The following is a 16,696-nucleotide window of genomic DNA, read 5'->3' as shown; positions in this document are numbered from 1 at the left end:
CTTTTAACATATATATATATGTAAAATGAAAAAGATACATTTCAAAACATGTGTTTATTGTATCAATATTATATATATATTTATGTCCTGAGCACACAGGTGTATGGGAAGTTCCCCGAGCTGCGCCGCCCGCGGCAGCGCGCCCCAAGCGAGGGGCGAACGGGAGCGCACCCTAAAGAGTGCGGACGGGAAGAACGTCTGGGGAATTCAGGGAATCACACAAATCGGATCGTTTGGAAAAGACCTCCGAGATCATCCAGTCCAGCCTGTGACCGAACACCGCCATGTCAACTAGACCAGGGCACTGAGTGCCTCGTCCAGTTTTTCCTTAAAACACCTCCGGGGACGGTGACTCCATGATCTCCCTGAGTAGCCCATTCCAATATCTAATCATCCCTTCTGTGAAGAAATTCTTCCTAATGTCCAACCCAAACCTCCTCTGGCTCAGAACAAGACTATCTCCTCTAGGCCTGCCGCTAATTTAATTTTCCCGCTGAGTTCTGAAAGCACCGCCACCGTGGCCAAAGCAGAAGTTACTTTCAAGAAAAAAACCCGAACAACCCAAAGTCAAAGAACCACCAGCCCCTGCAATTGGCGCGGTAGCGCGGCGGGCCCGCCCGCTGGCTCCGCTCCCGGGGCGCTGCCCCGCCGCCGCCGCGGTTGCCTGGAGACGGGAGCGCGGCGGGAGCGGGCCCAGGTACGCGGGGCTGAGGGGAGGCCGCGGCCGCTCCGGGCACAGGTACCCGGGGCTGTGGGGAGGCCGCGGCCGCTCTGGGCACAGCCGCCCCCGGCGGGCCCGCGGGTGCCATGGGTTGTTCCCGGTAGCTCCGCTCCTCACGCCGCCGCCGCCGCCTCTGTGCCCCCCGGGGCCCCGCTGTGCCCGCAGCCTCCCCGCGGCCCCGCTGAGGCTCCCTCCCCTGCCCGCCCTGCGGAGCGCCGGGTGTCCCTTGCCTGCCCTCTGCTATCCCCGCTAAACAATGATGAATGTCCTGCAGCGGGAATAGACCGTCCCGTACTTCACCCGAAATGTGGGAATTGTTGGGTTTTCTTTGCCATGTGTGAGGCAGTTATTTTTATTGCCTGTCACATTTGTGGTACTCCTCTCATATTCATTTTAATGATTTTTCTTTACACTATAAGTTAATAAGTAACTGGTGATGTCACCTGCTCTTATTTCTGCTTTGTAAAAAACCTGGTAACCTTTATTCACAGGGCAGGCTTTAATAGACTTGAAACTTTTGCTTGCATGTGGCAGAGCTAGGATATGTGGATCATACAGTGGGCTACTTTAGGTGTAAGACTGTAAATTAGAGTTAGAGTTGTTTCTCCTAATGAAATAGGAAAATACTTAGCATGTGTGCCACATAGTAATAGGAGAACAATAGAAGGGCTCCTGTCCATTAATAGGAGGGTTCAAGTCTTTTCTCTCTGATGAGGAAGAAGAGAGACAATGGGGCTATGATAACATGCCTAGAACCTGCTTTGTAGCTTTATCCATGTTGTCTCAGTCTCTGACTAGTAAATAATTTATATACCTAAGAGAGAGTTGATATCTTCTATTATTCTCTCTGCTCTCAAGTCTTCTAGCTGTTGTAAGAGCAGCCATATTCTCTAGTACTTTTTTTTTTCCTTCGGATCTTGGGTTGATTGCCTAAACTGACTTTTATTACTAATTTTCTGGTGCTGATGGATAATGATATACAGACAGCATTGCTTTCTATGCCTGATTGACACTTGGATATTTTTCTTTCTGTATATAAGTACTATAAGACTTTTTTTTTTTTTTTTTAATGAAAGTAAGATTTGCAAGGCTCTCCTGTTTGCCCATTTTGCACTCATCAGCAGCCCAGTAAATTGCTGATGTACTCTGATGTGGTCTGAAGGCAAAAAGGAATGCTAAGAGAGATGTTTGATGGTCTGCTGTTTTTCAAAAGGAAATGAAAGATTCAGGAAAAAGTACTGGGGAGACCATAATTGAAAGTGAGTTAAAGAAACAGGCAGATGAGAAGAAACCTGACACACCAAAGCAGAGCTAGACTCGAAGAAGATGCCTCACCCTGAAAGAAATGATCAGTGTGGAGTTCCTTGTGGCAGACACCCCTCATGATACCCGAATGCTGCAGCTGTGTTTGAGACCAGTGCTACCCCCAGGACAGAAAGAGCAGAGAGAGCAGCCTGGAAGGCTCACAGTGCAGTGATAGGAGGAGACAGGACTGGAAGTCCTGGGACAAACTGAGTTCCTTCATGTGGAATGAAAACAACTAAAGGAATAACACAATCTCTCACGAAGGAAGGAGCAAGTGTCTTTTTTTTTTTTTTCCTAAAGCCCACCAGTGGGTAAAGCTTTTCTACAAAAAATTAACACATTTTGGAATGAACCAAAAAAATAAAATCCTGCAAAAGTACCACAATGTAGAGATAATTTTTTAATCTCTTGCTTATTGCTGGTACTTAGAGCACTGCAGTTTTATTCTGCAGTAATAGTTCCCTACTTCTACATAAACTGAATTAGTGGTCAGAACTGATGATCACTCTTCTGTGGATATAAAATCTGATAGGAGATGTCATTTAAGCACACTTAAACAGTTAATGGTGGGGCAGAGACAGCTTAAACTAACTGTTAGATATGTTCTGTTTTCAGAAGTAAAACTGTAGGCTGCATTTTGATCATTATTTAATTTCATGTATTTTATGTAGTTGAAGTGTCAGTTACAGGGTTTATGAAGGCAAGAGCTGCATTTATGAGGCTTACACTTTCAAACATCTTTTTTTCTGGAGAGAAAAAAGGTGTAGAATGAGAAAATAGATAATGGTGTCATCTCACTGAATTTGTTTATGTGTTAGCAAATAAATACCCATTTGATTTAATTATGCTGTATTTTGAATAAATGAAACAATTGTCTGAGATGAGAAATCACTTCATGTCTAAATTTAGTGAGATTTTTTCAGAGACTTTCATATATAAAGATTTTGTGTGGCAGCAAATTTGACAGAAAAGAATTATTTTGAAATAACTGAGGTCATATACCTGAATGAACACATTTCTCCATTCTGTGGCTTTTGAGAACATAGCTAAGAAAAAGGCAATTTGAAAGAAAATGGAACTTTGCTGAGATTCCCAGCTTGTAGCGCTGTCCACTGAAACAAGGATAACCTGGATTCAGTCCTGACTTGGAATGAGTTCCTGAGTTCTTGGAATTTATGAAACTGATGTGGATGTGGTACAGTATTTCAAGTCTGTGTCTTGATTTACTAGGACTAGGAGGAAAATATATTACCTTGGTCAGACATTGGCAGAAAAATTATGATTGCTAACTTGTTTTCTTTTCTTGCTAGACTTGTCACACCAGTTCTACTTGTTACTCTCTCAGTTTTCAGTATCAAAAGGCTTAAATATTTCTGATTTAGGAAATCTGTTGCAAAAAAACCTACCAGCTTCCCCTAGGAAAATAAAATCAACTTTCAGAGAGATACATGGCTTTGTCATGGTGACCCTGTGCAAGAATTTTCTGGATCAGCCAGTCAGGAAACCCAGAATCTGCAGCCAAAGTTGACAAGTTACCCCCTTGAGCCTCTTCTGAGTTCTTAAATTCAAAATTTGATTTGGCACAAATTTGCTTGGGTGCCATCACAAAAATGTGCACAGTGGACATTGCAATACCTTTCTTTTAACTAGAACCCAGATATCAACACGAGCAGAAATGTTCATATCCTCTTTCAGCCTAAAGCATTTTCCAGATAGGAATTAATTTATAATGAAAACTATGATAGTCTTAATTTTTAGAAGATAAATGACTGCTAATTAGTTACAATAATTTGAAATCTTATAGCTCTTTTCTCTGTGGATATCAAAACACTTTGCTAAGATGGGTAAGTATTATTATCTAATTTTTCACAGGAGATAACTGAGACAGCCAGAGGTGAAATGGCTGATATAACTTGTACACGTCATTACTGAGTTTGAAATTAGAATTCAGGTCTCTGAACACTCCACTATCTATTTATGCAAATAGTCTGTAACTATTTCTTCAGCCTCAGTGATATCAGTTGTGTTACCCCATTAAAACACCAAGAATTTAATTTAAATATATTGAGATAGATTGCAATTGTTTTCATTTGTTTTCTAAATGTAAAACTTTCTGCTTGTCTATTTTCAAGTTTTTCTCAGCACTCCTAAGGGATAAAAGCTCATTTGTCATTCTTATGTGAGATTATGCAGGAAAGTCAGATTCTGGCAGATATTTAGGACTTTTGGATGAAGATTGGCTATATAATAATAAGAATGACATATCTGAAATATTTCTTTTTCCTCCTTGTCTTTCTCGTGGGTGGCATTATGTTAGGACACTTTGCCTTTCCTGAAATATTGGAAAAGCCTGACATTCCTCAAAATATTTTTTTCCAAACCAATTCTGACCCAAAGCAGGAAACAGGAAATGCATTTTTGGGACTTCTTAGTGGTATCAAAGTCATGATTACAAACGAAGAGACATTTGCTTGCATCCTGCCCATATTTCTTATTCTGAGTATTCATGTTTCTTTATATACAACTTCTGAATTTTCTGATTTTGAATAGTTTTTTAAATGCTGTAATATTGATACAAAGTTGCTCCAATGTGCATTTTGAAGTGTTTCATTTGGAAACAGAGAACACATATGAAATCAAAAGGCAGAAAAGATGTAGAGTAAGAGTAATGCTTATGCTTTTTTGCTTCTTTTTGAGACTTTTGTAAAAATGTGTTCAGTTTTTTATATGGCAAATTTTGACCTTTTCCACTTCAGAGGACAATAGTAACTAGTGAAAATTGTAGCACCCTGAAAAAGATGGTCTGAAAGATGAAAATCATGTGAGGGAGGGGTGTTATTAAGCCGTTTAATTTTTTTTTTTTAATTTTGTTAACATTTAGAATTTGTTTTCCATTATCATAAAATGTTTTGAAGAAAGTCCTTTTTTTAAAAAAGATTCATCTCTCTTGCTTTTCCATTCAAGATATTAGGTGATCTCAGAATGTCTATCTCTGGATATTTTTGTGAGTCCACCACAAAGGTGAAGGAATAACCCTGTTGTCTCTCAAGCAGATCTCATCCCAATATATTAAAGAGAAGCTCAACACATTTAAATCATGTCAGTTCCCAACATTACACAGTGTTTAGATGAAAGTCTTGCTGTAGCAATTTATTCGGAGCTTGGAGTCCTAAAACCTGAGCCAATTAATTTACTACAAAGTAGGACATATCTTTAGGTTATCCATATTTGTGTACAGGCAGAAGACAAACAGCATCTTTGGGAATCTCAAAGCATTTGAGAGGAAATGAAAATGGTCTAAATGGCAAATAAAGGCAAAAATACTAAAGATTTGTCTTTACCACTGCCAGGGAGAAAGTACATCCATCTTTTCCAATGGAACAGGAAGCAGAAGAAGATACACAGGCAGATCCCAGTGGTGAGTATTTCCCCAATATGTCATGATTTCAGTACTGAACCTACAATAACTTTTGGCTTCTTCCACCATTCACCCCTTTCTTGCTTCATCTCCAGTGCCTGCTCTTGTTGTTGCCAAACCTTATTTTTACTCTGGTCATAGTGGAGTTCTGGACTAAGCCCTGTGCCTGCTGTTCCTGCTGTGCCTCAGCTCTCAGAGTCCCTCCCCTGAAAAGTTTTGCTGCTTAGACCTCTGTCTGTAGCTAATACTAAAACCAGATTTTTAACTCCGCCAGACTCTTCCAGTCAAAGGCTGGTATTTTTCTTTTTAACATACTTTTCATCTTGAAATGCCTGTCCAGTGTCTATTTTAGGTGTCCTGCATGTGATCTAACACACTAAATCCAGGCAGCATGAATAACAAATCCAGTTTAGAAGGATTTTTTGATGCATTGCTGCATTATTTTTGGCATTTGTTTGATCTTCCAATTACATCTTTTTTCTGTTATAGGATGTGGTTTTTTTTTCCTTCCCCTAAGTTTTAAATTACTGGGTTTTGGAAGCAAACTTCTTACACTTAATGCTGGAAAGCTGCTGTTGGACAGAGGAGACTACAGAACTATATATTTATTTAATATGACATGTATGAGCAAATTAGTCAAAGGAATTCATACATAAGAGGGTGAACCCAATTACATGTTGCAAAAGAAAACAAAACTAGTGTTTCAATGGAATCACCAACTGCAGAGGAGCAGGAGGAAGAAGGGGAGCAAGTAGAATCAGACATTGAGAGCATTGCTGAGAACTGGTGTCCACTGAGGAGATGTTGGCACAAACTTAAAACCCCCAGTATTTTCTAGTTTTCATTGGTTTTACTGTTATTATTAGGAACAGCTTAACAACCTCAGACTCTAATCAGTTACAGTGATGAAGTACTTCTGCTCCCTTTCAGTGGGCTTAGCTTTGCTCTTTGCCTGGCTGGTCTCTGACCCCTTTGCTTGTATCTCATGGCTCACCTAGGAGAGAAAACAGTCAGGACAGCATGAAATGCTTACAAAATCGATTTAACCTGGGACAACCAACTGGAAACTACTTTTAATGAGTGCTTATGACTAGTTGGAAGTCAAGTTGACAGTATTGTGCATTGTGATCCGGTGAGGAACTACACTGGGTCAGACATCAGCAGTTTGCTTTCTTGAGGACAGTGGTGTCTTCTGGCAGTCCATTATATGTGGTTTTAATAATTGTTTTGTGTAACAATGTGCATTCAATAGCTACTGAAAAGAGACACTTTAAAATTGCTTTGGTTTCTAAACTGGAGACCTAAATACCAAGCAAACCTCAACTGAACTGCTTTGGTAAATCTTGAATTTTAAAACCAGTATTTTTCAAATGGTCTCAAAATTTTTCTTGTTTAAATTCTTCAGTTCTGAATATTTACAGTGAAGTTTTTAGAAGCCCATGGGAGTATTTGTTGCAGACAGTTCCAGGACAAGTATTTACTAAGACATAGGACTCTTGTTTTGATCTATGAAGTATTGATTGCTCTGTCAAAGAATTGTGACTCCTTCCCTTGTAGGGTTAGGTGCAAAACCAGCAACTATGCTGAATATAAATTTCTGTTATGTTCCCACTCCTGAGGTGCAAAAGGCAGTTTGGATGAACAAGATAATCATCAAGTATCCTCAGAATCACAAAAGAAGCCTGAGAAGGTGAAAAGGAGAATCCCAGAAACCTTCGTCTACTCCTATGAAGAGGTATATTCAGGACCATATGCCACTGATGACAATGAGATACCCACTGACCTTCTTACTTTTAAGTATCCTTTCTGTTGAGCTTGTGCAAATTCAAAGCTAATGATATTTAATATACGTTCTCAAGATTGTATTGATCAAATTTGGAGTAGCTTGTGTGGCATTAATGGGATACCTTTGGTTGAGACCCAGGTAAAAATCCTGGCCAGTTGTGGTTCTGGGTGAATTTAATCTTCGGTGTTGTCCTGACCTCATAAACATAAACTGTGCGTAGTGCTTACTAAACATAAGTATTCCTGTAAAACTAGATCACGGAGAAGCTGATGTGACCAGGTGGAACACTGGTATCAGAATATGCCCTGCAAAGGTCTCCCTTGATCTGTAGCCACACTGGTGTTCCCCAAGAAGCTGAGAGGAGCGCAGAAGAGTTCCTGTGAACCTCATAAGAGAGAAGTGGGAAAGGAGCGAGGTAGATTGGTATTCTGATGCTCAGAAGATCTAAACTAATAGAATAAAGGAAGTGATGCCCATCAGTTAAGAACTACAATAGACTCTTCAGTAGGTATGGTCAAATAGGGTAGGATATGATATGTGACTCTCATATATGCTGGTGTTTTTTCTGCAGACATAGTTCAGTTAAAGACTGGATTTCCCCCTTTTTACATCTGCCTATAAACAATTAAGAAGTGAGCTTTAAAACTTGCTTGGTTTGATCTCTTATCTGTAGAACTGTTCCTGGTAATCTGATGGACATCTTTACATTTTGTCTGAAAAGAGAACACAGACAAAATATGAATTCCTTGCAGCTCCAAATGATCTAGTTAGACGCAAAAGTGCTACCCATAGTGGAGATGAAAAGATGGCATAAGAACTTTAGAAGGCCTTTTCTTGTGCCTTCCTTTCAGTTATAGAATCAAGATATATTTTACTTTCACTGTATACTGAAGAAAATTGTCTCCTGGCATCAGGCTTAGTCACTAGTTTCAGTATTCCCACTTCAGTTTCTGTTTAAACATTTCTATCCACTTAGTAAACTGTCTAGAAAGCCAGTGTCTAATCTTTTCCTTATTGGACTGTTCCCAGACAATCTTTTGGATATGACTGTACCAGGCCAGTAAACCTGATGGTAATGGACAGACACACTGTGGGCTATATAGCAGGCAACCAGGTGGTGCTCCAGAACCTGAGAACCAACTACCAGAACTATGTCCGGAGCAGCTGTGGCGGTGGAATTGGGTTTATCACAGTAGGGCTTTGGTTTCCTGTTTAAGAACTTCAGTCACTTTCTAGGAAAAAAAAGTGTTTGTTTGGTTGTTGTTGCCAGATATGAGACTTCTACAGTTGCACATGCATCTACATAAGAAAGTATGGGATTGGTTAAAGGAATGTGTGGACCATGCAGCATGGGCTTCTTGTCCCATCAATGTAATTGGCAGAGAGCAAGTATCTGCACACCTTAATCCCAGGCTCAGCTACCTAAAAGGACTGACAAGTCCAGCTGGGATTAATTTTTAGCACTTCTACATACTTATTTAAATTATTTGGCTCATAGCAATTATTTTATTTTTTTTTCAACACTTCATCTGTCCTAATCACAACTGATACTAATATAGAGTCTTACTTACAATTAAAATTTGGGAAATCAAGCTCCCACACAAATGAAGAGGAAAAGTATCTGGTTTCACTCTAATAAACTTATCAAGAGCTTGAAGTCTCAAGTTCTGTCTCTGAATTTGAAGCACCTTTCCCTGTGAAAGCTCTGCCATCTCTCAGTTTTTATTGCACATGAACGAGGCTTTCAGACTACCAGCCTCAGACTGTCCTGCTTCATTATAAGCAGCCTTTTCTGGGGTGTCAGTGTACATTTTTACACCTTCAGAGTAGTGTCATTTAGGATGGCTTTTCTGCAGCAGTCTGCTGAAGTAGATGGCTGCTGACACAAATGCTGCTATGGAAAGATTAGCTAGTGGGGCTGAGTGAGGTAGGAATAGTAAAAGGATGCATCACAAAGCAGATTGTTTGACCATTTGTCATGATTCCGCAGTATATGTGTCATATACCATTTTGTGTGCATAGTGGCTTCCTTCCGATATTGAGCAATATGTTGGCAGTTGCTCAGAACAAACACACAGAACAATGCAATCTAGTATTTATGGCAGTATGTTTTGGCTAATGAGTGAGGGAACACAATAACTAATAGGATAAAAGCAAAGGTGTTATTACAGCATGCTACAGGACTTCTGCTTTTTCAAGGCACACCCTACTAAGGAGTACTTTGCAGTAGGAGAAAAAGGAAAGAAGCCAAACATTGTCATCTACACATATCCTTCAGTGAGGCCCTACAGAATACTGAAAGGTAGTGTAAAAAGTTCTATTTTAATTTTATACAGATGGACTAGTGTTTAAAGATCCCAGCAGATGGAGTAGTGCATCATTTTTAGTTTAGAAGAAAATAGAATCTTTTGGTCCTTCACAGCGGAAATAGAAAACACTGGTTTCAAGATTTTTCATTGTTGCATGTTTTATTTGATAGAGATACCCAACCTGAAGCCATTACCTATTAAAAAAAAAAATAATTTCAGTGAAAATTGAGCTCCGAGTGGATTTTTGAGTTGTTTCTAACTCTTTCCTGTGACTGTGTATTGTGGCTTGTACAATTTCTTTAGGTGGAACAGAGGTAGCCTATGTTTTTGGTGATTTCAACCGTACTGGCACTTTGCTGGCCAGTGTTGGAAGCAGCCCTGACTACATGTTGACTATCTGGGACTGGAAACAAGAGGAGACTCTGTTGAGGTCAAAAGCTTTTGCACAGGATGTGTACAAGGTCATGTTTTCTGCTGCGAACGAAGAGCATCTAACTACAGCTGGATCAGGACACATCAGGTAGGTTTGCTGATCAGGATTAATACATAACACTTTCATGATACATAGGAGATGACTAACAAGAATGTACCATTAACAATCATGTACCAATGAGGAATTCTGTATTAACTGGCCCTTACAATTACAAAAATGAGGCATTTCAAATCCTTCAACCAGTCAAACAAATCTTTCAATATCTGCTGTCCTAATAGGATGATGCTTGCTGGTCGCCAAGTCATGGATCAGAAACCCTCTGATTTCACCAAAAGCCTACAAAAGATGTTTCCACACATCCCTTCCCTGCTAAGTTCATGGGTCTTTTTAAAAAAGGGAGCCAAACACCCAACGACTTTAAACTTTCTTTTTGTGTTCTGTGCTTATCCAGTACTTGAATGTTAACACAGCAGAGACTTATGCTATGAGTGGGATTCTGTCATAATAAAAATTATATCTTTAAAAGTATAATGCATCTAAAGTTTCTTTGAATTTTAATGGGGAAATCAGATCAAAATCTGAGATTTCCTTTATAGTTTGGTTGCAAGGTGGGTCTGAAATAGCAAATTATTTATTTGGACACAGAACAAATGTGGTTTAAAATGCATTATTTATGGAAACCTGACAAAACAAAATCTCTTGCAAACTTTCCTTTGATCTAAAATACAACAAATAAACTCTGACATAGCTTTATTACATGATAAATGTGACCTTTCACCTAATGTGGACTCAAATTACGATTTCCAACAGTTATCTTAAAAGTAATATCTCTTGCACACACAGGAGGCATTAATATTTAGGATAAAACCTTTGGTTCAGTGAGATTTTATAGTACAGTTTAATTCCACAAGAGAACTTGGATGACATTCAGTGAAGACCTCAGTCCCTTGGATTTACAAAACTGAGCATCATGCACTCCACAGCAAGAATAAAATAGGAATCCCTAAATATGTGTATGTGTTGTAGCTGGAAAGATGTAGCTGTGGATTTTACACTTCTTAATTTTAAATAGTAGTTTAGTCTTCATTCTGCCTATTCCAAATCCTTTTTCTAGCTTTTTCATAGGAGTAGTATAGGGAAGTGTTTGTATAGTTGCAAAGTTTTATGTAATTTTCAAAAGAAAAAACCCCAAGCTCTCCTGCAGAAAAGAGTAATACATGAGTGGCCCTTGCCTCATGGCAAGGCATGCCTGGTAAGAGTATTGCAATGTCTAAGAGGGACTGAACAGTGTTTAGGAAATCTTGTATCAGAGAGGGGTGTGGTTTTTTGTACGCAGGTTCTGGAAGATGGCTCTCACATTAACTGGTCTCAAGTTACAAGGAGCTTTGGGCAGGTTTGGAAAAACAGCAGTGTCTGACATTATAGGTTTTGTGGAGCTTCCCGATGGGAAGGTAAGTAAGAAAAAGTGACAAAAATAAAAAATACTATATACCCTTTTAGGCTTTGATATAAAGTCTTTGTAAGTTAGAGACTTACTACTTGCTTTAAAATGTTTTTAATCAGGCCTGTGATGCACTGTTCTGAGAAGAAAACATTGCCATCAATTTGCCCAAACCCTGTCTTGCTTTGTAATAATTGGAAAATACTCTTGTAATTCACAGAGAAAAGGTCTGTGTTGGCTTAGAGCTGAGTGTTTTCTAATGTGAAAACAGTGTACAGAAATACAAAGAGACTGTTGGTCCTAATCTTCAAACATTTCAGTGCATGCAAATTTGTCACATTGCTAAAAAGTTGAACCTCCTCAACATTTACATCTTCTCTTGCAAATGTCTGCACTTTTGCCATGGATTTCATACTTTCATGGAAGGAAGCCACAAATTTTCACTGGATTCTTGCCTGTATTTCTGCACGGTTACATGCAGGTGCTTATATACTTATCTTCATTTGCATTAAAGGTTATCTCAGGGGCTGAATGGGGCAATTTCCTGCTTTGGGAAGGTGGCCTCATTAAAGTAGAGCTCTGTCGAGTTGGACGCCAACCCTGTCATGAGGGCTCTATCAGCCAGTTAATTTTTGATGAAGGAAAACTTTACTCTGTTGGAAAAGATGGTTTCATTCGGGTGAGTTTTGCTTTTGCTCTGCCTTTAGGTGTGCAAATGTCTGGTCAGCAGGGAAGTGTTATGCATTTCCTTTACCAGGATTTTGGAGGAAATTTTGGAGTGCAGTTTCTTTCTGAAAATTATTTTTTAGAACAAAGAAAATAAGAGCACATCTCCATGGTGTATGTGTTTAAATTGGATAGCATGGCATGCAGTTTTTCTTGTTTCATAGTAATAAATAAATCAACGTTTACTTTAGTAAATCAAAATAATCTCGAGTGGTCTTCTAACAGCTTTGTTCTTGACTGCATTCTAACATTTTACAATTTTCAGGCCTATTAATATGTAGTGTTATCTAAAAGATAAATGGTAAACTACAGGAATATTTGAAATTAATTTTCTGAGTGTTTAAAAGCTCAGATTATTAATGTTAAAATGACAGAAATTAACTAGCATCTCAGAGATGCATATCCTGAAATAGGGGAAAATGAAAAGAAAAAACATCCTGTAATTAACAAATAATTCTATAAATTAAGGTCAAAATATTTTCCTTATGCATAACACCACTTTCTGATCTCACCTGTCAATGATCAAGAATTTTGCAATCTTATTTCCCTGCTCTTCAAGTGAGGACATGATGTGTCTGCTGCTGCTATGTGAAATGACCCAGATAATCAATGGAAACCTGACCTATAGACAGTGGAGGGTTTCATACCCTGCTGTTGTTGTTACTCTGTTTTACAGGTTGGTGTTATCCCCTTAGGAAAATTCAGTTGATTATAAGCATGCTAACTGATATGTTGTCCTTATCCTACAGAGCAGGACATGGAAGGGTTAGACTTCCCATTATTTTGTGCTGCCTCATTATGAGCCATGCTGAGTGCCCACAGATACCATTTATTCTGCGTAGTTCTGAAGCTGCCATGTATAGCTCTGCTGTTGTCAGGGCTGAATTCAAACTTCTGTCACTGTGCTAGGTTTTGTTCAAAGCAGTGATTTTGCTTTCTTAAAATTTTGATTTTCCATATTTATTGTGTATGAAAACAACCTGGTCTTATAAAAAAAACCTTTTTTTTTTTTTTTTTTTGTGCTTCCAATACCATGAAGATGTGGAGCTTTGAGGTAGTAGATACTGCTGATCCTGTGGATGACACAGGGTTAGTGGAGATGGAGCCTATGAATGAACTTTGGCTGGGCAAGGATGTCAGCCTGAATTTCATGACAAAAATTCGTGACCATGGACACACCTTTTGGTATGCTCAGGTAAGACACACTCAGGTACATGCATCCCTGTGGAGAAAATCAAAATGAGGGAGGTGATGGTAACAGGAGGAGTCCATTACAAATCAGTGTGGGTTTTTTGGTAGAATTTAGTCATCTTCTGGATATATAGAAAATCATCTTCTTATCTACCTACCTACCTACCTACAGTTGTTTTTTTGGTGCTTTGTTTTGATTTGTTTTGGTTTGGTTTTTTTGTGGGTTTTTTTTAACACTGAAACAGGCTTCCTAGAGAGGTGTTTTAAGGTCCAAGCCTGTCAATATTTAAGAAGCATGTAATAGAGGCCCTCAATAACATACTTTAACTTTTGGTCAGGCCAGAAATGATCAGGCAATTGGGCAAGATGATCCTTGCTGGTCCCTTCCAACTGAATTATGCTATCTTATGCTGTGCTGTGTTTTTTAATGTACAGTAATGTGTGAGACTCTGGCATAAGCATGGGAGAATGGCAAAAGGTATTGTCCAAGTTCTGTTATCTTAAAATGATGGATGGGATTCATAAGACCAACATAATTGCATTTCTGTTTCACAATGATAATCATTAAGGAGTTTTTAAGAAGTCACCATGTGCAGTTTTATTTCCCAATTGAGCCTGAAAATATTCAATTAATGCTTTTTCTTCTTCAGGATACAAATGGAGCAATATGGAAGCTGGATTTGACTTTTTCAAATAAGGTAATTTTGGAGGTTTTTTTCTTCTGATTTCTTCCGTTCATTTGCAATAGGAACCATATCCTATTACATCCTGTGACTATACTGGTTGCATCTGGAATGAAATTTGTGTTTTATGAAGTTGCACGGTAGAAAATTGTAGCGTTGAAAGATATTTTATTTCATAAAAATTTTCAAGTGTAATTGATTGTAATGATTGTGTAGGATGATAGAGAAGAATTTGATTTTTGATTCTTGAAATTTCAGCTGTCAAATTCAAGTTATTTTAAAAGAGTTTGATTCTGATAAACTGGTAATGAAAGTTGCATGGATGCAGGAAATGAGTTCAAGGAGTGTTGTTATATCCTCTGTAGATAGGTGTTTGAGCCAACCCTTACTGTAGTCTTTAAATGACAGAAGGAACTAGAAAAAAACAAGGAGAAGATGAAACACTCCTGAAGTGTTTTATCCTACTGTAACTAGTGTTACTGCAGGAGATGTTTTTGATGGAGAAAGAGATGACAGAGGTGAAAAAGGGGGAATTTAATTTTTGCTCTGGAACATAATAAAGTAAATAGCAACAATCCCTTGTGAGGAATAAAATCCTTTTGTGAAAAGTAAAATATGCTCCAAGAATTTTATGGTAAATAAAAGATGCATACTATAAAAACTAATGTAAAAAAAATGATAGCAAAGTCTGTAATTCCTTGGATGATGAAATTATTAACCAGGTAGCATAAGCCCAGACTGGAGAGCACAAGTCTAAAATGCAGCAGAATTTCTCTTCTGCTTTGTACTGCAGACACAGGTCCGAGAGCGTGTGTGCACCTTCCACTCTGGGAGCATCGAGGCCGTCGGTGTCTCTCCCTTTACCTGCCTGATGGCCACCACAGCTCTTGACCGTAAGTACTCAGGGCCTTTCCTCTCCTGCCACTGCCACTGTTGGTGTTGAAGGGCAGTGATGCTCGGAACTACTGTGTTTTGTGTTTGTGCATTTGCTCTTGCCAAGTCACCTTACACGCAGTTGTTATTCCTGGGATCCGTTCTTTAATAGTTAAGGCAAATCATTCATGTTTTGGAACAATGCATTAAGACTGCTTCATCTTAAAAAACTGGGATTTTAGCAACAGCCATTTTTAATGGAAATTTTGTAAATTGTTTGTTCTGAAGGAATGGCTGAAAAGGTGAGACATCTGGTTTGAGTAACAGCACTGGTGTTCACTGTTGGGGTTTATTAAATGTTGGGATTTTTATCTTGTAAGGAATTACATACAGCTACAGTATTGTGTAAGCCATTGCAAATATTAATGTTTGTGCCTTTCTTAGAAAATAGAATAGCTATTATGCTCTCAACAACAGATAACAAGCAATTACAGAAATATTAATTTAACTTGTGCAAATATTACTGTTTAGGCCTCTCACTGTTAGCTTCATTGTGCTTTGAAGGAAGAACTACTGGCCAGAACACTAACAATGTCATTTTCACTGTTCAGAAAACACTACAAGGTCTTTTAATTCAATTCTTGTCAGTACTGTTTTGTAATTTGTCTGTGTTATACAATGCACATATTATTCTAGCCTGAAGACAAAATCCTACCAGTTGAGCAAACGACATTTCACATGTATGCCAGTTGGAATGGAATGTTTTGCAATCAATATGTGTGCCTCTGAATCTGTTAATTTTCCCTCTGATGAAATTGGATCTTTTGTGGACAATCTCCTGTATTTTCCTCCCTGGGCAGTCCCAAGTATTAGCCTATCATCTTTTCCTATGTTGTCAGTGCAGATTTTCCTTAGAGTATGCCACAATTCCATGCTCACTTGAAAATTACATGTGGATTGTCAGCCTGGGATTTCATATTACAACCCTCAGCCTTGACAACTCTTGGCTCTGTGTAAGTTGAAGAGTGAAGAAATCATATCTTTTGTTCACGAGCACCATGCTAGCTGTGGTACTCTGAAACCAGCATCTTTCCAGGCTGGAATTTTGTTACTCAAAAGAGAAAACATACATTTTATCCAGATTTTGATTTAAATTAATAGACATTTCTCCATAAATCCTAAGCATGTAAGTGATATTGCAAGAAATAAATTCTTCCTGTCTCCTTTCCACACAGGGTCAGTGCGTGTCTATGATTTTGGCAGCAACAGCCAACTGAGCGTAACCAAGTTCACGCAGGGAGGAACAGCGCTGGCGTGGGCACCGGCTGTTGTGAGTTCTTCATAGCATGTTAGCAAAAATTCATCAAGGGGCCCAGAGCCCGCCAGCATCCAGGAAGATGCTCACCAAATGAGACATTAGAGATCACTTGTTAGGCCACGGTGGGATTTACTGTAGCAGGATGTATGAGTTTGTGGGGTAGTATGTTTGTGTAAAGTATGGGAACGGTTTAACTTTACTGGGGGTTATCAGGTATCCTACTTTGTGCCTTCCTAAGATTTTAAAATCAGATCTCAGTATGCAGTATGGGAAGTAGTCTGAGTATGTAGACTAACAGCTTCTATTTAACCCACACAGAGCAATTGTCAATTAACATGAGTTAGTTAACACATTTTGAGATGACAGCCCAGACAAATCACAAACATTTGGAGATAAATCATTAAAAACTGTTGCCAGAACTGATCATTTGTGGAGTGTGGAGTCTATCACTTTTAGACATATTTGCTAATTTTAATTCAATTAGTGTCTAGT

At 38.8% G+C, this 16,696-nt stretch overlaps 1 protein-coding gene across 8 annotated transcripts in view; it reads left to right on the top strand.

Annotated features, from left to right (window-relative positions):
• Positions 1–172: 172 nt before the first annotated feature.
• LOC134562472 (cilia- and flagella-associated protein 44-like) overlaps positions 173–16,696 on the top strand; it is a 58,893-nt gene continuing 42,369 nt past the window's right edge. For 2 of the 8 annotated variants that reach the window (XM_063419857.1, XM_063419856.1), the window contains exons 1-12: positions 315–697; positions 5,377–5,444; positions 7,064–7,241; positions 8,260–8,422; positions 9,430–9,532; positions 9,843–10,059; positions 11,309–11,423; positions 11,928–12,092; positions 13,179–13,334; positions 13,981–14,028; positions 14,807–14,906; positions 16,122–16,216. In XM_063419857.1, coding sequence (XP_063275927.1) covers positions 5,402–5,444; positions 7,064–7,241; positions 8,260–8,422; positions 9,430–9,532; positions 9,843–10,059; positions 11,309–11,423; positions 11,928–12,092; positions 13,179–13,334; positions 13,981–14,028; positions 14,807–14,906; positions 16,122–16,216 — 1,383 coding nt within the window. In that variant the 5' untranslated portion in view covers positions 315–697; positions 5,377–5,401. Of the gene's footprint in view, positions 740–5,376; positions 5,445–7,063; positions 7,242–8,259; positions 8,423–9,429; positions 9,533–9,842; positions 10,060–11,308; positions 11,424–11,927; positions 12,093–13,178; positions 13,335–13,980; positions 14,029–14,806; positions 14,907–16,121; positions 16,217–16,696 lie in introns of all 8 variants that reach the window. The other 6 variants (XM_063419862.1, XM_063419861.1, XR_010083180.1 and 3 more) reach the window with 5 other exon arrangements.

The sequence above is a fragment of the Prinia subflava genome, chromosome 28 (assembly GCF_021018805.1).
Source record: "Prinia subflava isolate CZ2003 ecotype Zambia chromosome 28, Cam_Psub_1.2, whole genome shotgun sequence".
NCBI classification, from domain to species: domain Eukaryota; kingdom Metazoa; phylum Chordata; class Aves; order Passeriformes; family Cisticolidae; genus Prinia; species Prinia subflava.
Note: the sequence above shows the minus strand (reverse complement) of the source record. Positions and strands in the feature narration are given on the sequence as shown.